Source organism: Nelumbo nucifera, chromosome 8, assembly GCF_055504915.1.
Source record: "Nelumbo nucifera cultivar China Antique chromosome 8, China Antique-T2T, whole genome shotgun sequence".
Taxonomy (NCBI): domain Eukaryota; kingdom Viridiplantae; phylum Streptophyta; class Magnoliopsida; order Proteales; family Nelumbonaceae; genus Nelumbo; species Nelumbo nucifera.
In genome coordinates, this window is record NC_142656.1 from 440,050 (window position 1) to 465,186 (window position 25,137).

At 39.5% G+C, this 25,137-nt stretch overlaps 2 protein-coding genes across 27 annotated transcripts in view; both read right to left on the reverse strand.

The window, feature by feature from the left end:
* The window catches only part of LOC104590429 (lysine-ketoglutarate reductase/saccharopine dehydrogenase bifunctional enzyme), a 182,635-nt gene extending 164,350 nt beyond the window's left edge, over positions 1-18,285 (reverse strand). For 3 of the 26 annotated variants that reach the window (XM_088893428.1, XM_088893426.1, XM_088893418.1), the window contains exons 1-9: positions 18,093-18,279; positions 17,027-17,297; positions 16,861-16,947; positions 16,495-16,624; positions 15,792-15,965; positions 14,890-14,972; positions 13,836-13,952; positions 13,625-13,700; positions 4,834-5,005 (exon numbers count right to left, since the gene is read on the reverse strand). In XM_088893428.1, coding sequence (XP_088749554.1) covers positions 4,834-5,005; positions 13,625-13,700; positions 13,836-13,952; positions 14,890-14,972; positions 15,792-15,965; positions 16,495-16,624; positions 16,861-16,947; positions 17,027-17,275 — 1,088 coding nt within the window. In that variant the 5' untranslated portion in view covers positions 17,276-17,297; positions 18,093-18,279. Of the gene's footprint in view, positions 1-4,833; positions 5,006-13,624; positions 13,701-13,835; positions 13,956-14,889; positions 14,973-15,791; positions 15,966-16,494; positions 16,625-16,860; positions 16,948-17,026; positions 17,298-17,377; positions 17,644-17,762; positions 18,038-18,092 lie in introns of those variants that run through there. The other 23 variants (XM_088893427.1, XM_088893425.1, XM_088893415.1 and 20 more) reach the window with 20 other exon arrangements.
* Positions 7,095-13,617, reverse strand: LOC148789553 (uncharacterized). The gene is made up of 2 exons (XM_088893432.1): positions 11,315-13,617; positions 7,095-10,988 (listed from the first exon to the last, which is right to left on the reverse strand). Exons 1-2 carry the CDS (start codon positions 12,213-12,215, stop codon positions 10,951-10,953), a joined length of 939 nt encoding a protein of 312 aa, XP_088749558.1. The 5' UTR covers positions 12,216-13,617; the 3' UTR covers positions 7,095-10,950.
* Positions 18,286-25,137: the final 6,852 nt, after the last annotated feature.

Consider the following 25,137-nt stretch of genomic DNA (forward strand, 5'->3'; position numbering starts at 1 on the left):
ACCTTGATGGAGAGCTTCAGTCGACCATCCACTTATTTCTGGAGTTGTTCTCTTGAAAGGCAATCAAGTTCTGAGCAGAGAAAGAGAGGCTGAAGTGTTCTCAGACCTAGGTCGAGTCTGTGTTCTCCATTTGCAGTCCAGAGAGAAGAAAAAGAAGTCACGAACAGAAAGGAGCAGCAGTCACGAGCAGAGATTTAAAGAGCAATGTCCTGCTCTGATACCATGTTATCTCAGTGGCTTCAGCAGTTCGAACTAAAGGAAGAAGAAGAAGAAGAAGAAAAGGAACAGTCGAATCTGATAGCATAAACCCTATCAGTTGACCCTAATATGAATTAACCTCTAATTAGTTGTACAAAGACTAAACTGCCCCCCACTTAAGTATGGGACAGGAAGTCTCTATTAAAACTGCCACATAAGCACATAACTTAACAGAAAAAAAATGACTAATCTACCCTTATTCGGCTAGCTCTAACAGCTTGATTGGAAGTGTTTACAAGATTCTAGCTAAACTTCTAGCCAACTGGTTAAGAAAGGTGTTGGACTCTCTAATCTCTAAGTACCAAGGGGCTTTTGTCCACAACAAGCATATTCATGATGTAGTTCTCATAGCAAATGAACTAATAGACTCAAGACTAAGAAGTGAAGAAACCGGACTAATTTGTAAAATTGACTTAGAGAAAGCTTATGACCATTTTAATTGGTCTTTCTTGGATTATTTGCTGAATAGAATGCACTTTGGTTCTAAGTGGAGAAGCTGGATGAAAGTTTGCTTTTCCACTCCAAGATTTTCAGTGCTTGTAAATGGGGTAGCCAAAGGAAACGTCAGCAGTTCAAGAGGTTTGAGACAAGGGGACCCTTTGTCTCCTCTTCTCTTTTTGTTAGTCATGGAAGGTCTATGCAAGTTGGTAGATACTGTGGAGGGGGAGATGGTGGAGGGCTTCCGAGTGAAGCCCAATGGGACTGCCATTCCAATTCTACAATATGCTGATGATACTCTCTTCTTTTGTAAGGCTTTAGAGGAGCAAGTTCAGAATCTGAAACACCTTCTTTTTTGGTTTGAGATAGTGTCAGGTTTGAAAGTAAATCTAGCAAAGAGTGAGATGATAGCAGTGGGAGAGGTTCCAAATATTCAAGGCTTGGCAGATCTGTTGGGATGAAAGGTGGGACAACTACCTTCAGTTTATTTGGGGCTGCCTTTAGGTGCCAAATGTACTTCTATAACCATTTGGAACCCAATAATAGAGAGAATGGATCAGAAACTAGCCACTTGGAAAGCAAGGTATCTCTTCAAAGGGAGGAAGATAACTCTTATTAAAAGTACCCTAGCAAGTTTACCATCTTACTTCATGTCTCTCTTTCCTATCCCCTCGGAGGTGGTGGGAGTTTTAGAGAGGAAGATAAGAGAATTTTTGTGGGCAGGTTGGAAGGATTCACACAAATACCATCTTGTAAAATGGAGTCAGATTTGTAAGCCCCTATCTCAAGGGGAGTTGGGGATGTGAAGTCTATAACCATTCAACCTAGCTCTGCTAGGGAGCTGGCTATGGAGGTTTAATGTTGAGCCTGACAACCTCTGGACGAGAGTAATTGCAGAAAAATATGGGCTGGATGACAGTGGTTGGGGTAGTGGTCCACCCTTGTCGACCTACGAATGCAGTTTGTGGAAAGGAATATGCAGAGCTTCCAACCTGTTCAGAAGGGGAATTGGCTTCAAAGTTGGGGATGGGAAAAGGACCAGGTTCTGGTTGGATCCCTGGACTGGGGAGGAGAACTCTTAAGGAAATGTTTCCCACCCTGTTCAGTCTGTCTACAGATAAAGAGGCATTGGTAGCTGATACCTTTGTCTTAAGGGACAGCACTATTTGCTGGAGTCCAACCTTTAGAAGGGATTTCAATAACTGGGAGATTCCGAAGGTTGGAAATCTCCTAGCTTCGCTTCAGTCTCAAGAGTTGAATCTGCAATCAGAGGATTCCCTAATATGGAGATGGAACAGAAGCGGAGAGTTTTCAGTTAAATCCTTCCACAACTCCATAGTGGGAGGGCCTGAAGCTTTCTTTCCTAGCAAGGATGTTTGGGGGCAGCTTTAGAGAAGTGTCTCTCTAAAGAGATGTTGGTGAAGAAAGGCTTTAATTGTATTGATCTGAGATGTAGTCTTTGCGGTGTGTGTACAGAATCAACAAACCATCTGTTTTTACACTGCAAGTTTGCTACAAAAATCTGGAACCACTTCTTAAGAAGTTTAAGGTTAAATTGGTGTATACCAGCCTCGGTTAAAGCTTGCCTGGAGGGGTAGCAGATCCAAGGGATGACAAAAATTGGAAAGAGGTGCTGGTCTGTTATTCCCCTAGAAATTTTGTGGGCGGTATGGACAGAAAGGAATAGCAGGGTTTTTGAACTCAAATCCTCGTCGGAAGAAGAAGTCATCAATTCGGCGTTAGGCTTTGTTAGAAATTGGTTGTCTATTCTTGCTGACTTTAAAGAGATTACTTCTGACTGTAATTTTTTGAGAATGACATTCTTTTGAGGTCCTGCTGGCTTTTTGTACAGATTCTCATTGTACAAAGGACCTTTTCATTAATATAATTATACTTTACCTTTTTCTAAAAAAAAGGATGGGTTGCCTTGCGATATCAAATTCAGGGTTCAATCCAACCAAGAACACAAAGACCCTATTCTTCTCCACAAACTTCTGATAGGTTGCTCAATCCTTCGTACTGTCCCAGACCATAATCTCTAAGTGATCTACCTCCTACAAAAGTGTTTTCAGCATGGAGAATACATAGCAAGTGGTCTATCTTCCTGTTTTGTATTAATCACCTGATTCCTTAACTGATAGGCTCTGGCCACATTTTGTTTATGGGAATAGGTTTCAGTCACTCCATCCCAAATTGCCTTTGCAATATTAGCCCACAAAAAATTTTTAGCAACGTGAGGTAACATAGAATTACACAGCTAGGACATCACCATGTAATTCTCCTATACCCACCGGGAAGAATCTGTATCAGGTTTCTTCTCCTCCCTAGTTTCCCACGACTACCAATGGCCATCTTGGCTGATTGTGCCCATTCTAAGTAATTTGTACCATCCAATTTTACTATGGTAATAATTCCAAACCCAAAAGAATCACTAGTTTCACACACAAGGGTAACAAACATTTCCAAAAGAAGAACCTATCTAGAGAAAATCCCTTTTCTCCCACCTTCTCCTACCAAAGAGAAAAGTGAATTGATCACTCCAGAAGGCTCAGAAACTGCCAGAAACCAAGCCGCCCCCTATATAAAACCTAGAGAAGTCCAAAAAAGTCCAATTGCCCAATATCATATAAAAAATAAAGAGTCCAACTTGAATAGGACTCTTCCCCTCACTCCAATTCTTCTTGATTTTGATGCCAAAACACAGATCACCCTCTTGATGACTGAAACCCACCAAAAAAACCAAGAAGTGGGCAGCCTGAAGTAGATTGATCAGCCCTTTTATTTCATCATGCAATCAACTGATCTAGGACTGCATGGAAAAACTCCAAAAAAAAAACTAGTCTTGATCTAATACCAAGTATAAAACTGTTGAGTCAAAGAATCTGTAAAGAAAAGAGATGTTTCTTGAGGAAGAAGAGAAAGAGAAGATAAGAGATTGAGAAAGAAAGACAGAGCAAATCAGTTCTGGCTGCCCTCCCCACTAGTGTTTAAACTTTTAATTAAAAGAAGGCTACAATGATTAATATGCCCTTATTGGGAGGTTAACACATAAAATTGCATAAATAACTTTAAAGAACCACTCAAAAGGGACCCAACAAGTGTGTTGTGGTCCCCACTTCCTATCTAAACAAATTATAAACAAAAGAACTACTAAATCTGCCCAAAATCCTCAACATAACCCATCTAAAATTAAGAGCTATATTTCTTTGCAAGTTGGTCAATCTATCTGAAAATAAATCCAAGTTTCCAGGGTGCTGACTCAATTTTCTTTGCCCATGTTATGACCAAAAGGGAGTCTCCTTCAATTTCCAATTCTCTTGCCCCTATTGTTCAGCAATCTTCAGTCCTTGCAGCAGTTCTTTAGATTAAGCCTAAACCGAGTCACCAAAACCAATTGGTCCAGAGCACAAGGCCATCACTACTCCTTGATGATTCCAAAAAACTCCCCCTATTCCTTCTCTTTCTGGATTTCCAAAGGAACTGCCTTCAAAGTTTAGCTTTAGCTTATTTAAGCCTGGTGGTTTCCACTCCATTCTTACACTTTCTCTATGTGGTTCTGAGATTGCCACTTCTCTCCAATTTCTTAAGTCATCAGTAGGAATACTCTTGAAGAGCTGCAATGTTTTAATTAGGTTATGAAATTATTTGTCAAGGTGTTTAGACACAACAACATTCTTACTGGATTTCATTTCTTATAATGCAAAAAAGGATCTGGCTCAAACAGTGGAACTGCATAACATGATTCCTGTAGCCAATAAAATTTAGTTGCAACAGGACTTTGTTGAATTTAGTTTTGATCCAAAAGAAGCTTGAATCAAGTAAATGAATATTTTTAATTATCATTCAATTGATATTTAGGGGAAATCTGTCATTTAGGTGTACAAAACAGAATACAATATAATAATATTTACCAAAAACAACATAGTATGCTCCAAATAAAGTTATACCCAAAGTTCCCAAAAGCAGTACAATCTCAATGATACAGATAATGTTTAATTCTAGGTAGCACCTTCAGTCCAGTGGTCTGGCATGAAGTATACATGTAATACTGGGAAAACCATGAATAATACATCTTCCCCATGAAGAATAATGTATTTCAAGGTCCATGTGCTAAGTTAGCAACCACCAAGATATTACCTGAAGAAAGGACTCTCTATTGATGTACTTTGGTTAACGAACTCTATTGAGCCTCCAATATCACAAGTTATATCCGAAATGCCAACAAGTGGGCATCCATTTCTCATTAACTCTTGAAGTTGCTTGGTGCTTAACAACCGGGGGAACCTTTTCTCCCAATACATGCAATTGACTGTTTCAGAACAAAAACAGAATTGTTTATAAGTATGTCAGTATAGTTTCACAAACATGGGTTAGAAAGGTAAAAAATCAGACTAACCCCTATAGTAACTTAATCCCAGAGCATTGGCACCACATCTTGGAACACTATTTTTTGGGTATCATCTTTTAGTAATTCCATTTTTTGAGACTATATAACAAATAATGTAGATTTTTTCTAATGATTTATCATCAAGAGAACAACTTTTTCCTAAAATTTTATAACAAAGTTTATTAAAATCTATTGTATATGTTGAAGATTAATTAGTTTTATGATGTTTTTCTGAGTAGATGTTTATGTTAGTTGTTAGATAGGAGGTGGGGACCAAAGTAGTTATGTGAGTCCAAATTTTATTATGTTTTTTGAGTGTTATATATGCTGCTTTATGTTTTGCCGCCCTATAAGGGCATAGTTGTCTTTGTACTGTTCTATTATTTTAGTATAAATAATAAGTGAAGGGGGCGGCCAGATTAATTGCTCTCTTTTCTTTCAACTTCTCTTCTTCTCTTCTTCTCCTTCTCTCTTCCTTCTCTCTTCAAGAAACTACTTTCTTTCATATTTTTTAATTCAGCAGATTTCTACTTGGTATCAGAGCATCGGCTAGGGTTTCTTGAAGCATTCTCATGCAGCCCTAGATCAGCCGATTGCATGAAGAAGTAAAGAACTGGAGTACGGGGAAGAGTCCCAAAAAGTTGGACTCTTTTTTTTTATCTGATCTTGGGCCCCAGGTATTGTTAGTTTTCTTTTGATTTTCTGAAGAGGGCAGTTTGGTTTTTGAAATTTTCTAGGCCTCCCGGAGTGATCGATTCACTTTTCTCTCTGTTGGAAGGCATGGAGAGGAGAGAGATTTCCCTCCAGCTAGGGTTTTCTTCTTCCGGAAGGGTTGGTTTCTGTGTGTGTGGTATTAAATTATTTTTTGAAGGTCTCCAATCTATTTTTTTCTTACTGTTGAACTGTTTGAAGTAAAATGGAGAGTTGGAATACCGAGATGAAATCTACCGGTACTGTGGGACTGGGTGTTGGAGGTAGTAGTGATATTTTTGGGTCTGGGATCATTACTACAGTAAAACTTGAAGGCACAAATTATTTGGAGTGGGCACAATCAGCTAAGATGGCTATTGGTGCCCGTGGAAAATTAGGGTATCTCACTGGGGAGGAGAAGAAACCTGATACAGACTCTTCCCGATGGGTGCAAGAGAATTACATGGTAATGTCTTGGCTGTGTAATTCTATGTTACCTCATATTGCAAAAAAATTCCTATGGGCTAATACTGCTAAGGAGATTTGGGATGGAGTGACTGAAACCTACTCTCAGAAGCAAAATGAAGCCAGAGCCTATCAGTTAAGAAATCAGGTTATAAGTATGAAACAGGGAGAAAAACCTCTTGCTATGTATTTCTCCATGCTGAAAACCCTATGGCAGGAAATAGATCACTTAGAAACTGTGGTATGGGAAAGTGTAAATGATGCAGCAACTTATCACGAACTGGTAGAAAGGAATAGGGTTTTTGAGTTCTTGGCAAGGCTGAACCCTGAATTTGACATTGCTAGGTAGCACATTCTTTCTAGGGAGGGTGTGACACTCTCTCAGACCTATGCTTTTGTCTCTGGAGAGGAGAGTAGGAGGAATGTAATGCTGAGACAGCCTGGGATTGACCAGTCGGCTATGGTTGGTACAACAAAACCTAAGCTGAATGGAGACAGAGGGAGTAGTGAGACTAGAAGGGAAGATAAGAAGGACTTGGTGTGTGATTATTGCAAGAAGCCTAAGCATACCAGGGACACTTGTTGGAAGCTTCATCCAAATCTCATGCCTGCTCGGATAAGAAACAAGAAGGGAAATGCAAATGTAGCCACCACAGGAGACTCTTCAGCCCCTCTCTCCCAAACTGATTGGTAATCCATTGCAGTAGCAACAGTGAGAACAGAATTGGAGAGGTTTGGACAGCTTATGAGTAAGAAAGATTCACCCAGCCCAAGCCTTCCAGATGGACAGCAGAATGCAGGAGCCAACTACACCACTTCCAGATGGCCCATGCAACTATACAGTAGAAGATCAAGACTGCAATCAGTCTTGAACCCTAATAGATTTTAGGTTAAGAAAAGCAGAAGAAAAGTGAGAGGAAGGAGAAGGAAGAGAAGAGAAACAGGAGAACACAAGGGTTTGAAAGGAGGGACAAATTCTAACACATCTGCCGCCGCCACTCTCTTAGTATTTATAGGTTATGTTCAGTACATAGAGAAAAGGACAGATCTGCCCTTAGTACTTACATGACAAATAAAGTAAATAAAAACTGAAATAAATAACAACTGAAATAACAAACTGACCCCAACTGACACTACTATGACTGAAACAAATAATTACACATGCTGTCCTACGAACACAGTGGGGACCACTGCTGTGGGGCCCACATCAGTGTTCTCTACACTCCCCCTCAAGTTGGGAGTAGATATTTATCATTCCCAACTTGGATAGGTCTGCCTCTAACTTCTTCCTTGGTACAGCCTTGGTGAGAATATCCGCGAACTGCATATTAGATGTGATATACGGGAGACACTTCTTGTGATGTGACCCTCTCTCGCACAAAATGTCAATCAACTTCGATATGTTTAATTCTGTCATGCTGCACTGGGTTGTGGGCTATATTAATAGCTGCCTGATTATCACAATACAGCATCAAGGGCTTTTCATAGTCAATACCCAACTCTTCAAGTAGTGATCTCAGCCATAAGATTTCAGCCACTCCGTTAGCCATTGACTTGTATTCCGCTTCAGCACTAGAGCGAGAAACAACACTCTGCTTCTTACTCCTCCAAGAGACAAGGTTACCTCCCACAAGGGCACAATATCCAGAGGTAGACCTTCTGTCATCAACACTCCCAGCCCAATCGGCATTTGTATAGACCTCCACCTTCATGTGATTATTGTTCTTGAGCAGTATACCTCTACCCGGGCATCTCTTCGAGTATGCTAATATTCTCTCTGCCGCAAGGAGATGAGAAGTTCTAGGGGAATGCATGTACTGGCTAACAACACTAACTGCATAACTGATATCTGGCCGAGTGAGACAGAGATATAGGAGCTTTCCAACCAACCGTTGGAACATAACTTTGTCTTCAAGAGGCTCCCCGCCCTCTGCACTAATCTTGTGATTCTGTTCAATGGGTGTATCAGCAGGCTTAACACCTAAATTTTCAGTTTCCGCCAACAGAACTAGAACATATTTTCTCTGAGAGATAAAAATCCCCTGTTTAGATCTAGCAACCTCAATACCCAAAAAAATACCATAGTGCACCAAGATCTTTCACCTCAAACTCTTGATGAAGGAGCTGTTTGAGGGACTCAATCTCATGGCTATCATTTCCTGTCACCACAATATCATCAACATATACTACAAGTAGTGTCAGAGAGGACTCCACCCTCTTAATGAACAGTGTATGATTTGACTGGGCCTATACATAACCGAACTTTCCAAGGGCTAATCTGAACCTATCAAACTAGGCTCTAGGTGACTGCTTCAAACCATACAATGCCTTGTTCAGTCGGCAAACCTTCTTACCTGTCTCTGTATCATAGAATCCATGAGGCAATTGCATGTAGACCTCTTCCTATAAGTCTCCATTCAGAAAGGCATTTTTAACATCCATCTGGAACAAGGGCCAAGAATGATTTGCTGCAAGGGATAACAGAACTCAGATGGTGGTCATCTTGGCTACTGGGGCAAAGGTCTCCAAGTAGTCTATACCATAAGTCTGGGTGAACCCCTTTGCGACCAGCCGGGCTTTGTACCTTTCAATAGAGCCATCAGCATTATGCTTCACAGTGAATACCCATCTACATCCAACCGGTTTCTTTCCTTTTGGTAGGTCAACCAGTGCCCAAGTATTATTCTTCAACAGGGCATCCATTTCGACTTGCATTGCATCTTTCAATTCTGGAACTGATAAGGCTTCTTGCACTGTTCTTGGAATAGGGACATTGGCAATGGAAGTGAGATAGGACCGATAAAAGGGAGATAGGCGATCATAGGATAAGAACTGTGAGATGCTGTGAGCTGTAGATGTAGTGCAATGCTGTTTCCCTTTGCGGACAGCAATAGGGAGATCAAGGTCATCCACAGGAGGGGAAGTGGCAACAGTGGAAGGTGTCTCAGTAGGCTCTGGATCTGGAGCCGCAGAAGGAACTGGAGCTGGCCAGGACTACCGATGACTAGGATCAACCTGCCTGCATCGCCTGTGATAGACTCTCAACTCCTGATCCCTCTGACCACCCTCACCACTACATCCTTCATCACCTAGTGGAATAGGTAAAGGAACAGCCCCACTCCCACTACGCTACCCCTGAGAAAAGAGACACAAAATCCCACTCTCACTGCTCTCCCCCTGAGTAGACCTGTTCATGGGCCGGGTAGCCCGACGGCCCGGCCCGGCCCGGCCCACACCCCGGCCGGGCTTGGTCATATAATTAGGCCCGCGGGCCTGACCTCGGGCTTAACACAGTAAGCCCGACTGTGTTTCGGGCCGGGCTCGGGATTTGTCAAAAAAGCCCGGCCTGAGCCCAGCCCGGCCCGACTCAGTATTATATATTTTATAAAATATATAATATGTATTTTATATATTATATAAAATATATAAATAATATAATATTTATTAAAATATATATTTATAATTTAATATATATATTTTTTATTCTTTTCTTTATAATTTCAATCTATCTCTCTCTTTATTCAGCTGCTTCAACATTAATAATAATAATAATATAGGCTAAATTTCGGGCCTGGGCCCAGGCTCGGGCTTCAGGCTTTTTATGAGGGCCGGGGTCGGGCCTAAATTGTAGGCCCGATGGTCGGGCCGGGCTCAGGCTCGGGCCTTAAAAAAATTTGTTAATACACAGTAAAAGCCCGACCCGAGCCCGGCCCGGCCCGGCCCATGAACAGGTCTACCCCTGAGGAGAAACCCTAGGATAATAGGGTGTCTCCTCAAAGAAGGTGACATCCATGGAGACAAACTTTTTCCCTAAAACCGGATCATAGCAGCAATAACCCTTTTGAGTTTGTGCATAACCGAGGAAAATGCATTTGGAGGCCTTAGGCTCAAACTTTGAATGATGAGGCCCGAGAAGCTGAACGAAACAGGTACAACCAAAGGTTTTAAGGGGAACAATAAACAACTCCTCGTCTGGGTATAGAAGGGAAAAAGGGGTTTTCATATCAAGAACCCGGGAAGGAACCCGATTAATGAGATATACTACCGTGAGGATAGCATCACCCCAGAAGCGAATAGGTACATTGGAGGTAAACATAATGCTTCTAGCCACCTCCAAGATGTGCCTATTCTTCCTTTCGGCCACGCCGTTCTGCTGTGGTGTATGAGGGCAAGTGCTCTGGTGAATAACTCCATGGCTGAGATGGTAGGAGGTCAATGGCTTAGCAAAGTATTCCTTTGCATTATCAGATCTAAGGACTTTGATTTTGGCCCCAAACTGAGTGAGAATCATCTGATGGAAGTTTTGGGTCATAGCAGGAACCTCATCCCGAGAACGCATAAGATAGACCCAAGAAAAGCGGGTATGGTCATCAACAAACAGTAGAAAATATCTGTACCCACCCATAGAAGAGATGTGATATGGCCCCCAAACATCAGTATGCACAATATCAAAAGAAGAATTACTCCTTTTATTACTCAAAGAATAAGAAGTTCTACAATGTTTAGCAAACACACAACTCTCACAACTCAACTTTGATAACTCAACAGAGTCAAATAAAGCAGGAAACAGAGTCTTCAAAGACCTGAAAGACAAATAACCTAATCGATTATACCAAAGCATAACCGGACTCACAGACTGAGAAACAAAAGACTTCTTATCCACTGACTCCTCCCAACGAGAACTCTCTCCAAGCAGATAGATCCCATTCGTCTCACAGCCAGTCCCAATCACCTTCCTCGTCTCCAAGTCCTGAAAAACACACCGGTCAGGGAAAAAGATTACTGAACAGTTCATATGTTTGGTAATACTACTAACTGAAAGCAGGTTAGTATCAAGCTTAGGAACATGCAAGACAGAAGATAAAGAGATAGTATCCGATAGCTTGATGTCACCCTTGCCCGAAATGGGAACAAGAGAGCCATCAGCAATGGATACTCTATCTCGGCCAGAGGACAAGTGATAAGAAGTGAACAATGATGGCAAGCTAGTGATATGGTCGGATGCACCTGAATCTATTACCCAGCAGTGATCAGTATTACCTGGAGCTGAAGCATGGTAAGCTGAGGCTCAAGTACCTGAATGTGCAAACGCAGATGTGGCAGGAGCTGATGGTGACTGAGACGGCTGAGCTGAACTCCCAACTTCCTTTTCCAACTGCATGAGGGAAGCCCAAACAACGACTAAGGTCTCTAGGGATGTGCCTGATGAGGATGTTGAATCAGTGTTCACAGCCACATGAGCATTACCCTTCTTATTTCTTAGTTTTGCTAGAACCAAGTGAAGATGTAGCTTCCAACAAGTATCTTTTGTGTGCTTGGGTTTCTTGCAATGTTCACATACCAGGTCCCGTTTATCTTCCTTCTTCTGGTCCCTTTCTGGATCACCCCCTGACTTAGGTTTAACAGCTGTCAGGGCTGGGAAAGGGGGTTGAGGCTGCATCATGACTTTTCTCCTAGTCTCTTCACTATGCACCAGGGAGTATGCTTGAGAGAGGGTCACACTATCTTTGGTCAATATCTGTTGCCGCACAATGTCATATTCTGAATTCAAGCCAGCCAGAAACTCAAACACCCTATTTGTCTCGACTTGCTTTCTGTGAGTCTGTGCATCTTTGGGACTCTCCCACTCAAGGGTCTCTAGATGGTCAATCTCATGCCACAAGGATTTCAAGGTAGAGAAGTAGACAGAAACTGACTTCTCTCCTTGTTTAAGGTTGTTCACCTCACACTTCAGTTCATAGGCTCTGGCAACATTAAGGGGTTGGGAATAGGTTTCTTTCACAACATCCCATATCTCCTTGGTTGTCTTTGCCCATAAGTAATTTCGGTTGATATGTGGCTGCATAGAATTACATAGCCATGCCATAACCAAATAGTTCTCTTGAACCCACTTGGTGTATGTTGGGTCCTCCTTAGAAGGTTCTTTCACATCTCCCAAGAGGTAACCCAGTTTTTCCCTTCCTCCAATAGTCATCATGGCTGATTGAGCCCATTCCAAGTAATTTGACCCATCAAATCTCACAGTTGTAATCTAAAACCCGGTTTCAGATACACTACCATAACTATTGTTCCCAAAACTACTTTCTCCCTAATTTTTAAACTCCATCTTTAGTCAAGAATCAGTAGCTACAAACTGTTAGAGCCACTACACCAGAAAATAGCACTTGGACGTCACAACCAGAAAACAGTATGAAATCAATGCAGGTCTGATCTGAAACCAATCTGTAATCATAGTATATGCAGGAAACCAATACAAATCTGATCTGAAATCAATCGGCAATCACAATCCGTACAATTAAGACCTGTCGTAGGGTCAATATGAAACCCTAAAACTGATCACCTCTAAGAGAAGGGGGTTCGGCCCAATAGTCAAACCCTAGATTAGAGAGAAAAACTTTAAAGCAGTTCGGCCTCTCCTTCTAGATAGGTCCAACCTATCTCGACCGATAGCAGTCTCTGGAAACTAAATAAAACTTACTTATGGAATGTTGTTCACTGCCTTCCAAGGTTACCTGAACCCTAACCTTCGCTGCTTCTTCCTGATTACCATCTCTCTGCAAGTCGTGGCAAGTCCTCAACAGTTGCGAACCTCTCCTGGTAATCTCCAAGAATCAGTCGACGAATACTTCTTCATAAGCTTCCAGCCTTAGCTGGTCCTCATGTGGTCGGCTGGACTAGACACACATGAGAAGCCCTAGATAGGCTCTGATACCAAGTAGAAGATCAAGACTGCAATCAGTCTTGAACCCTAATAGATTTTAGGTTAAGAAAAGCAGAAGAAAAGTGAGAGGAAGGAGAAGGAAGACAAGAGAAACAGGAGAACACAAGGGTTTGAAAGGAGGGACAGATTCTAACACATTTGCCGCCGCCACTCTCTTAGTATTTATAGGTTACGTTCAGTACATAGAGAAAAGGACAGATCTGCCCTTAGTACTTACATGACAAATAAAGTAAATAAAAACTGAAATAAATAACAACTAAAATAACAAACTGACCCCAACTGACACTACTATGACTGAAACAAATAATTAACATGCTGTCCTACGAACACAGTGGGGACCACTGCTGTGGGGCCCACATCAGTGTTCTCTACATATACCAAGGAGAATTAAGACAGAAAATGATCATTAAAGCTGTATTTGGTTTGATAAAAAAAATAAGAGAGAAACAGAAGGTTGATCTTAAGGAATTTCATAAAATTTATTAAGAACTTTTCCTCAACTTTCTATCTCTCTTATTTCTATCAAACCAAACATAGCCTAAGTAAAACCAAACCTCTACAACCAAGTCAAGTTTCACTAACTACAACAACATGATGATAAATAAAAACTGCATATCAGTAGAAATTAGAATAGAGTTATAATGATAACAACAATTCTCACGTACCTATTACAGATGCATATGGAGCTATTCTTTCATGGAAAATGGGGTTGTAGTGCTCAGGATGAGCATAGTAGTCAGTCTGCAAGAAAATAAAGATGAAAGCATGCATTTGTTTAGACTTTTTTATGTATTGCCTAGGAAACTCTAATCATTCACAACTATGTCTGATTCTAGTTATGAACAATACAGCCATATACTTGAATACTTTTCATACCTTATCAAATCTTCTTGTAGGATCCTTGGGTTCTACCATGTCTTCACAAGTAACTAGACAGCCATATACTTGGAAGGCTCTCTTTGGTGCAGGTGTATGTTGAGCAAGATCCCTGGACTTCTATGAAGATAAACCATTTTGATAATTGATATAAACATTGTATGTAACTATTTGACATGAAATTACTAGGAGCCTAGTATACGTGGTAGAATAAGTTCTTGAGGAATACTACACATCAAATGAAGCTAACACATCAATAAACAGACCCCCCAATACATACGCACAAAAGAAAGAAGAAACTACAGATATCCAGCACATGCCCCACATAGGCTGCAGTATCGTTACCTGGTCTGTTTACCGGTTATTCCAGTTTTAAAAAGTGCAGATAATGATTAAGCTACTACACAAAATATTTGGTATTCTTAAACCACTTGTGAATTAAAGTATTAAACAAAATTGCATTTCTAATCTGCAACTATTTTGGTTTGATATAAACTGTTAAAGTAGATGGTTCATAAGACTATACAAGTCCTTTTGTTTCTAATTCATAATGCCAGCAGTAGGTAAGTTCAGATTCTTAGTCTGTGAAGCTATGGTTCTATAGACAATAAAGAAATGCTAAAATCCAGAGAGTAATTATTTGCAGTTATTCTTGAATGGAAACAACAAAATGTCCCAGATGATAATTCCCTATGTGCTCTTACACCATTATGATCTGAGACTCAAACTGATATGTCATGCTTAGCAATGAAGATCACATTTGCCCTTCAGTTACAGATATAACCCTATTCTCTTCTTTAATAACATTCAAAAGGAAAATTGATAAAAAAATTAGCATTCCAAAGGAAAAGAGATCTGCATATTTTTCCAGGATAAGACAAAAAATGCAGTTGAAAAGGAAAGAGGGAAAATTCTCAACTTTGTGAAAATAATTAAAGTACTAATATATGGATCATTAATATTTGGGCCCTAGAAGTATATAGATGTAAAAAAAAAAAATACTCTTAAAGGAACAGAATGAAATTTAAACACAGAAAATAAAACTGAATATTACCATTGCAAATAATTCAGGAAGTTTGCTTGCATCAACAAAAGTGTGAGGAAGAAGCTTAAATATCTCCTGTGCTCCCTGAGAAACTAAAAAACAAAATAAATTAATGAAGTTTCCAAAACATTTAAAATAGAAGAATATATTTCACAAACCATTGTGATGCATAACCTCTTTGTAAGTAGGGGTGTAAATGGATCGAATTCAAATTGAATCAAGCAATATCTGAATATCTGATTAGAAAATTCAATATCCGGTGGATATTGAAAATCAATGTTTGAAATCAAATTCGATTAAATATTCAAATATTCAATTCGGTTCAAATTCGACCGATTAATTATTTTAAGTAATTAATAAATATATAAAATAAATATTTTATTTATATAAAGTATATAAATATATAAATTATTTATATAATTTAATTATTATATATAAATTACATAAACTATTTAAGTATTTTATATATTAAATATAAGAATTAAACAACTAGTCGAATTCAAATATTTATTGAATCAAATCAGGTCATATCCGAATTCGATTCAATTACTTAAATGGTATGAATAGGATATCCAAATTCAACTAATTATGATATTCGAATTATCTGAATTCAATTCAATTATGTCGAACCTTGAATTCAAAATCAGACTTTTGAATACCGTTGACACCCCTATTTGTAAATATTTTTCCTTTGTAATCTAATTAATTAATGATTTTTTTTGATAAATAATCTAATTAATTAATGTTATCTATCACACAATATTTAGTAGCACAATAATAGGAACTCAAAAAGCTATTTTTATTGGTGGCTTAGAATAGCTTAGGATAACTTATAAATGTAACATAAATAAAGAAATATGGTCACTAGCAAAACCAATAAAACATTTCAAAGTCCTTGAATAATCTTATACCATTTCCAGAACCAGTGAAGACAAAGACTAGTGGACATATTCCTGATGGTAATCCCAATGTGGCTATCTCTTCACCAACAGAAATAACTGCTGCCTTGGCAGCAGCCAGCGAGGAATACATGTAAGATGCACCCAATGAGAGGAAAGGTGTTGAATATCCAAGATTTAGATATCCTGAAGTAAAAGAAAAGAAAGAATCAATACAGTACCATTTTAGTACTCATGCAGTCTCATAGGGCAAAATCCTTTGCATAACCTATAAATGGAGCCCTCAGACTTCAAAATAAATTGCTGAGAATGGATAAAAAAATTGGGACCCATTTCCATTCCTAGATTTACATAACATTATAAGAACTGAGGGTCCCATAGATTTAGAAGAAAAGAAAAAGGCTAAAGGTTATAAAAGCAGAGCAGCATAGTCTCCCATGTAGTAAGTGAAAAATAAAAGTAAAACAGTAGACAGATTGGGGTAATGTTAAGGATTAATGCGATGCTATATAACAAACAAAGCAGCAGAAGTGGGAAAATAGAGAAGATTTAAACAGAGAGAAAGAGAGAGAGCACTTAAGACCTCATATTGCCCTCCAATAAAATAGAAACAAGGGTAAATTTTCAAGAATATAACAATAGACAAGTAAAGAAGTTTAACAAATGACCTGATAAAAGAAATTCAATTAAATCTATAAGGATTGAAGGCTCATACTTTTCCCTAACCCAGATAACAAGTCAATCAGTCCGGCTCTACCAGCAAATTTTCCAAATGCAAGCAATCTTTTCCCATGGTCTCCGATGATAAGTTCATAGTCATATAAAGACACCTTTTCAGCCAGTACCTAAATTTTGTAAAGATGAACAAAGGTAGAAGTAATAAAAAAGTATTTAAGCACCAATAACTTAACAATGGATATGGCATTAAACAAAATGAATTGGCAAAACAGGATGCATGTAGTTGACCCCATATAGTTGGGATAAGGCTTGGATTATGATGATGATGATGATGATAACGGTTAGAGGCATAGTTATTGCTATAAACAATTCCTTGAGAATAAAGAGTTCAATAAAAAAAGACCTTATCTAACAAAGACATGTTTTCTTTCTGAACCTTGTGGGTATGGGAGAAGAAAGCATAAGCCCTATTAGGAAGAATCATCTCCAACTGCATTAAAAGCCAAATAACAAACTCAAACATCCAGTGTTAGAAGCTATTAAAAACATCATGCAAAGGATCTCAGCACCTTTGGTTGCTTAATCCCCACAATGAGGCCACATTCAGAGAGGTCATCTGATATTTCACAACCCACATCCTCATACAGTGTATCATGATGTATGCGCTTTGTGGATGGCTGTACAATTATTCGGGCCACTCCAGTTTTACCTCTGCCACCATGCAGAAGGCGAGAACAGTGTGATGGGGTCAGGGGCGCTCTTCTTTCCCACATGTTCGAAGACTCAGACAGGATTCCAACTACTCCATTTCCCAGCATGGTTCCTAAACCTGCCTCACTTCTAGGGACGGGATAACATCCAAATTAAAAACATATAAAAAATAGAAAAGAAACTCGGATATTAACTTTTGAAGAAATTACCATTCAAAATAGAAGTACAGAATCAGTACTGTAATCAAAACTTTCTGTCGGAAAATAATAACATTGGTTAAGTAGATTGGGAGTCTACACAGAGATCATTGAGTTAATCCCAGAGCTTTTCCGGGCCTTCTTTTGTATTTTTATATTTGTTACATTGTATCACTTTCCTTTCATATCAAGAAAAGGTAACCAGAGCTGGAATCTTTGAAACGTTTCTACAAGTTACAAAATACTAAACGGGATTTACTTTGTATGTCCATTTTGATTTAAATAACACGAAATTGCAACAATAAGAAAATCTTGTCTGAAAACAAATACGTTCAGTAGTTAATAGTATGCGTCAATCTATTTGTAAATTGAATTCAATTAAATACCAGTACTCCACCTTGAAGACGATCTTCTAACCACAACACTTTATGAAATCAACCAAATCTAAACGCCTTTTTTTAGCAAAGAAAGTAAACAAAAGAACTTATTAGTCCTAAGAGTATTCGTACAACAGACCTCTCAATCAAATTTGGTCTAAGAACCCTTAATATGCACTTCTGTAATCCCTATAAAAATTCATCAATCTAGGATGATCAAAGAACCTAACTGTTGCAAAATTTGGCTAACCAATCAAAAAGGACGAGAAGCAGAAGAAATTCACACGCGCAAACACACACACACGGAGTCTAAGCAACAAATTGATTTAAGACTTCAGAGAAAAACACACCTTTCTGATGGATTTCAAAATTTCGTACACGAGAAAATGAGCATGACAACTCGGTCCGAACCTATCTCATGCTTAAATGTTCGTCAATTATAAAGCAACTCGTCAATAACTGTACTCATACATGTTTTTAACCACCATCTGGAGCTTTTCCCTCCTTGAAGGAAGGAAACATTACTGGAGCAGTTTCGATTTATGAATTACGTTAAATCTGCTGTTTCCATCACGGTTGTCCGAGTAGTGCCTCCAATACGGATCCTAGGCACGGCACGTGGAATTTCCCAATTCCTATACTTTTAGGTCGAGTTAGTTGAATCCGCATCTGGTGGTATCTTAGGTCCAGCAATTATCTGGTCCCTCCAATAGAAAAGGCTAAACGGCAGTCTGGATATTTTGAATTTTGTACTTTTGGGTAAATTGTAAATAATTTTGTTTTGGAGATAATGTCACACGTACATGGTTTATTAGTCTTTCTTAAATTTGATAATTGCAATTATCTCCCTTTAACTTTTTGATATTTACATCTAAATCCTTTATGTTAAATATCCTTTAACAAAAGGCATACAAATGTTTAAAATATCTATATAATAATTATTATTAAAGCAATGAGGCTGGTTTTTACATAAAACAATACAAACTTTATAAATCAATGTTTAAAAAATGGGACATAAAACCAAATAAGAGAGATGTTTGTGGTTAAAGGTTCACTAGGAGTCAAACCAAAGGTTAAATCATGATGATGTGGCATATTCATATATATAGGTCATATAAATACTATATAATATATTTTACAATGGATGATAAATTCCTTATTTTTTAAAGAAAATGGCCATATTCAAATTTCTTAATTTATATTTTTTTAAATGTGCATGTGATAAAATAATATATGTATATATATATATATATATATATATATATATATATGTGTGTGTGTGTATGTATGTATGTATCATTAATTAACACAAATAAAGAGGTGGAGTAATGGTAATTAAGCAATATATGAAAATAATAGGTAATAGGTTAAAGTCTTTTCAAACACGTTTTAAAATTTCAAATATTTAGAGCATGTTTGGTTATGAGGGAATTTATTGAAAAACGTTGTCACATCAATGCCACTTAGGCTTTATTGTGCATGAAACCACCGTTTGGTTTCAATGACCCAATGTTTGTTAAAATGCAATGTTGACCTAAAGCATTGTAAGCTGAGGTGGAAGATAGTTTTATGAGGTGTTACTTGAAACGCCCAACCAAACAACAAAAAACAATAAAGGTTTAAAGTGATGTTTTCAATAAAATGTTTATCTAAGAAACATCCATCTATAAACACCCATAGAACCAAACACATACTTAGTGATTTGAGAGATTTCATGAAATCGGGACTAATTCATCGATTTTCTAGTTAAACCATTCAATCAATCAATTTTCATTGAATTTTTAGCAAATACAGATATTGGGGTGTAACCAAACTAACCAAGACCTAGATTAACTAACCTGGTCCAATTTCCTAAGCACTACTATAAACAATAATAGAAGTGGCAAAGAAATTTGAAAGGGTTTGGAAGGATTTGGAAGGTTGATAAATATTTTAGTGAGGCAAGGATTTGGAAGGTTGATAAATTAATTTCTTCAATAAAAGAGGTAAGGATTTGGAAGGCTGATAAAGAAAATTAGATGACACTCAAAAGACATTTATGTCTTTTTAAATGTCACTTAAATGGTTGATTAACGACTGGTTAACCATATATATATATATATATATATATATATATTAAATTAGCATGTTTTGAAAGTTCAGATATTGAATTATTGCATTTTACAAAATTCAGGGGGACTAAAGTGACACTAAACCCAAAGTATAGGGTATTAATCAAGAATTTTTCCTTTTAAATAATACATTTAAAATATGGCGAATTTTGTATTAAAAAGAGTTGGGCTAACGTGAAACTTTTCTAGAAAATCCGGATAGACCCAATGCAAATTTCTGAATTCTACTACAGACCTATAAACATTCAAAATGTCCAAAACCCCCACTCTATACATCAATGCCCGTTTTGGAAACTAGCATTTACCCCAATTGTAATTTGGGCCTAAAATTCTTGCCCTTGGCTGAACCGTCATTCCCCCAAACTTTTCTATTGGAGGGACTAGATAGTTGCTGTAGTGAAAAGGACAAGCAGATGGGACTCAAGTTATTTATCACTCCACGCTAAGGGCGGCCCGGGAGAGCACGGCAGTTAAAAATAAGAAGATCGAAACAAGTGATCGATCACCAGTTCACCACCCAAGCAAACCACGGCACGGCAGTGTGCAAGCGTCCCAGCGACAAAACTCTCACCCCAATCACATGATGCGACAGTCACATATGACCATGAACCAATGATTGATCATAACAAATGGGTTCCGGTTATACACACACACAATTGGAGTTTCGTGATTAAATTTTGGGTGCTGTCACCCACTACAAAAAGCCCCTCTTTATTTTATTTGCTCTACATTTTTGTATTCTTATGCTGCCACTGCACCAAATATAAGAAATTAATGAGGCCCCACCGTCCATTTAGATCCGAGTCAGATTGGATTTATTTAGCATTCAACCAACCACCTAATGTTATCCTCTTCTAATAATTCATCACCAAAATTTAATTATACTAGTGGTGGCCCCTGCGATGCATGTCTTGGAGTTCACATCTGCGGCCCACAACGTCACATATTACATCTCCGCTGTATATTCTCTCGATGATAGTATCGATCTCGATAATGTTATCATCGAGAGATGTTCCTAATACACGGTAGGGATGTGCTGTGGGATACTGTGGGGCACCCTCTTATGGGGTGTAGATCTGAACTCCATGTTCTTGCTATGTTTGGAAGAGGTGTAAAAAGATGTTTTTCACCGATGATATTTTACACTGAACCGTAAATACATATGACCGTTGTATTTTGAAATCAATGTAAAAAGATGTTTAAGTTTATCGATGTAAAACTTTAAAGGTGATGAGATTTTACATCTATCATTGACGTAAAACTATAATCCATCCAAATGCATGCAAAATTGAACTGGAATATAGTTTTATATCGATAATAATTATACTCTTTTATATATTTCTAAGTTTTTAGATATAAAAATAGTAAAAAACAAGGGGTTTTTATGGGCAACTTCACAACTAAATGTTGAATATCCTGCTATGGCATTCAAAAGCTCTGTTGCCCCCACTTAATAAATCAGTATTTACGGGCAACTCCACTTGCCTCACATATCAGCGAAAAATTTTAGGAGTTTTCCCATTATATCCCTGAAAACAAAAAAGAAGAAACTGAAGATATTTCATCGCTCCCTTCTCCCCAAGTTTTGACCGTTAAGTTCAATGTTCACAGGCCATTGGAGGCACCCTTCGAAGCTTGAAGCTCGGTTTACCGTGACATTGCTTTGCTCACTTCATCCCCATGTTTCAACTGTTGGAAGGATTCTTAGAGCCCCCTCCCTGCGTTCAATGTTCATTGGCCGTCGAGGCACCATTGGAAGGAAGCTCGAAGGTCGGATTAGCGACCGTTGGAAGAAATATCTTCCGTCTACTTCTTCCCCTGGCTTTGAGCATCGGAAGGATACTTAGAGGTCCCCTTTGTTCACTGGTCATTGATAGACAACGTTCTCATTGAGCGTGGTGATTGGTCATTCAACCCTCCGCATCCAATCCCGGGCATTTGTGGTGCGTCAAAGATCTGAAAGTATGTTTGCTACACATTTTGTCGATTATAGTGGGATTCTGCTCCACCACTTATTACCCTATTCCATTGCTTTGAGTGTGGTAAGATCTATCTCTGAATGAATTATTTAATGTTAATGTGGGAGTTTTAATTTGCATTTGCTAGTACCCTTTGTGTTGTCTCTCGAAGTGGAGTTTGAATAGCTCTATGGCATTAGGCATTCAAGCAATAGGCAGTAACATTCAATATAAACTCAAACACTGTTGCATTATAGTTTCATGGTACAAACCATTTGTTTGGTGAACACATTGTATTCAATGGTTTAGCTTTGGAAGTTGATTTCTTGATTTTGTTGATTTTGTTGAGTGATAGTTGAGTTTTGTCATTGATTATGTCAAATTTAAATGTTACATTGTGTCAGGTTCCAAAATTGAGACAAGGTGCTCCACTAAACGTTTTAGGGAGATGGCTCCAACAGATTCCCTTTGGTCACTTCTTGGATTTGCCCCATGTGCCTGTGGAGATGTTCCTTCTGAATGATCTACTGAAATCGTGGGACTTGAATACCCATCGCCTTACAGTTGGTCAAAGGATGGTGAAATTCTCTGAAGCCGGTGTTGCATGGATAATGGGGCTTGGCCTATCGGATAGTACTATTGCCCTATCGGAAGGCCTTCCCAATAGATTGTTCATGACTTTGTTTGGCTTGGACGAAAATCACTACGCCTCTATAGAGTTGGATGTGGTGTTTCGTAGGCTGAAGAAGATTGTTCTCTTGGATGGTTAAGAGCATGCTGAGGAGGTAGTGAAGTTGATTATTTTGTTCTTATTCGGTTGTGTCTTGTTTCCCTAAGACAGCTCGAGGGTAAGTTCCTTCAGGGCTGGATACATTGACGATTTACAATGTATCAATGATTATGCTTGGGGGAAATGTGTACATGATTTCTTGGTTGGTGCTATTGACTGGATTGTATCCAGTACTAGAGTTGGATCGAGTAGTGTGGTGCATCCTTGTTCAGTGGAAACCTATTCAGATCCAGCATTGTATTGATGATTAGTGTGGATGGTATTCATTATTATTATTATTAGGGAAAATTCTCGATAGGTATCCTGTACTTTAGGCCGAGTGCCAATTTAGCATCCGAACTTTAAAACGCGACAATCTAGTATCCAATCTTTCAAAATGGGACAATTTAGTACCTACTTTCAGTTATGTATATCACATAACCTTGTGTGTGATTTAATATTTTTGAAAATGACAAAGTTACCCTTAAAATAAAACACTGTTCATTATCTTCTTTCTCACGAAAATAAAACAGATCCCTAACTCTCAACAGTTCGGATGAAAACCCAAGAGTCTGTTCGTCGCTTGCTATCCTCCAAGAGCCCAAAATAAAGGAAGTGAAAAACCCAAACTTCTATCAAAGTCTGTTTCTGCTTACCATTTTTGACGTGGGCGCAGGTCTCCAGATTTGGCAGGTATGGTTGTTAGGTAGGAAATCTTCCTGTGATATGCTGAGCTGCTCTACAACGAGCTACCTTTCACCGAGCTACCGGTAATGTGCCGAGGTGCTTTTACCCAAGGCAAGTCTTCGAGGTGGTCTACTAGGAGGTGAGCTATTCGTAAGATGCCAGGCTGCCTGTGGCGAGCTGCCTATGCCGAGCTGCTTGTAGGTGGCGAGCTGCCTGTGAGTGGCGAGCTGCCTATAAGTGGCGAGCTGCCTGTAGCTAGCTTGAGCTGTCTAGTTGTCAAGAGGCTGCACTTATTTGGCATGAGGTGCCAGGTGTCATAATTTTACTAGAGGGCCAAATCCGCCCTCATCATTTGTCCCCCACTCCCGAGCTGAGAGTAACTCGGCGAAGGGAGTAGATTTCTCCTTTTGGCCCGTAAGTCGACGAGCTAGCAAGTGCTGATCCAATTTCTTAGGCTCTGTGAATTGCCGATAAGTGGCGAGCTGCCTATAAGTGGCGAGCTGCCTACTGCTTGTAAGGTGAGGAGGTCTCTGCCAGTTCAGTACTGTAGCCCTTAGGCTCTGGGGGCAACTTATAGTCCACTTTTGCTGATTTTGCCCATGCTGAGGAAGCGACTGGGTCTTAAGCAGTAATGTGCCCCATAGGCTTTGGGAGCGACTCGTAGTCCACTCTTCTTGACTTTGCCCATGTCGAAGAGGCGACTGGGTTTTAAGCAGTAATGTGGCCCGTAGGATTTGGGAGCGACTCGTAGTCCACTCTTCTTGACTTTGCCCATGCCGAAGAGGCGACTAGGTCTTAAGCAGTAATGTGGCCCGTAGGCTTTGGGAGCGACTCGTAGTCCACTCTTCTTGACTTTGCCCATGCCGAAGAGGTGACTGGGTCTTAAGCAGTAATGTGGCCCGTAGGCTTTGGGAGCGACTCGTAGTCCACTCTTCTTGACTTTGCCCATGCCGAAGAGGCGACTGGGTCTTAAGCAGTAATGTGGCCCGTAGGCTTTAGGAGTGACTCGTAGTCCACTCTTCTTGACTTTGCCCATGCCGAAGAGGCGACTAAGTCTTAAGCAGTAATGTGGCCCGTAGGCTTTGGGAGCGACTCGTAGTCCACTCTTCTTGACTTTGCCCATGCCGAAGAGGCGACTGGGACTTATGTGGTGCCGATTAGGGGTGTTCACGGGTCGGGTTGGGTCGGTTTATTGGAGTTTTCCCAATCGACCCGACCTGGTCGGGTTACCTGAGGTGGAAACCGAAACCGACCCACTGATAGGCCAAACCGACTTGGTTGGTTTGAGTCGGGTTGGGTCGGTTTGGGTCGATTTCGATTTTGCTCCTGTACAAAAGGACACCTAATTGATTTCTAATTGTAATTGCCTAATGGGTTGCCTATTTGGTGTAAAAGATTATAGAAAGTTAGAAACTAGGATAAATTGCCTATTCTAATTGTAATTGCCTAATGGGCCTTCTAGTTCTAGTAGAAGACTAGTTATAGTTAAGTAGGAAACTACTCAAACTAGGAACTACCGAACTAGTAGAAGACTAGTTTGGTTCGGGTCGAGTTGGTTTTGGATTTCACACAAGAAAACCGAAACCGACCCGATATATCGGTTTATATATTTGCCCAACCCAAAATCGACCGGTACTGATGAAAACCCGGCCGACTCGGGTTAGGTCGGTCTGGGTTAGGTCGGTTTGGTCGGGTTGGGCATTCTTATGAACAGCCCTGGTGCCAAGCTACCTATGAGTTGTCTGGCTGACCGGGTGTCGAGCTGCCTGTGAGGTGCCGAGCTGCCTGTGAGGTGTCAGGCTGACTGGGTGCCGAGCTACCTGTGAGGTGCCGGGCTGACCAGGTGTCGGGTTGACCGGGTGCCGAGCTA

Coding starts and splice junctions, on each gene's coding strand:
- LOC148789553 (XM_088893432.1), bottom strand. CDS start 12,215: ATGATGACTATTGGAGGAAGGGAAAAACTGGGTTACCTCTTGGGAGAT. Junction 10,989..11,314: donor ATCTGCGTTTGCACATTCAG/GTACTTGAGCCT, acceptor TGTGTTTTTCAG/GACTTGGAGACGAGGAAGGT.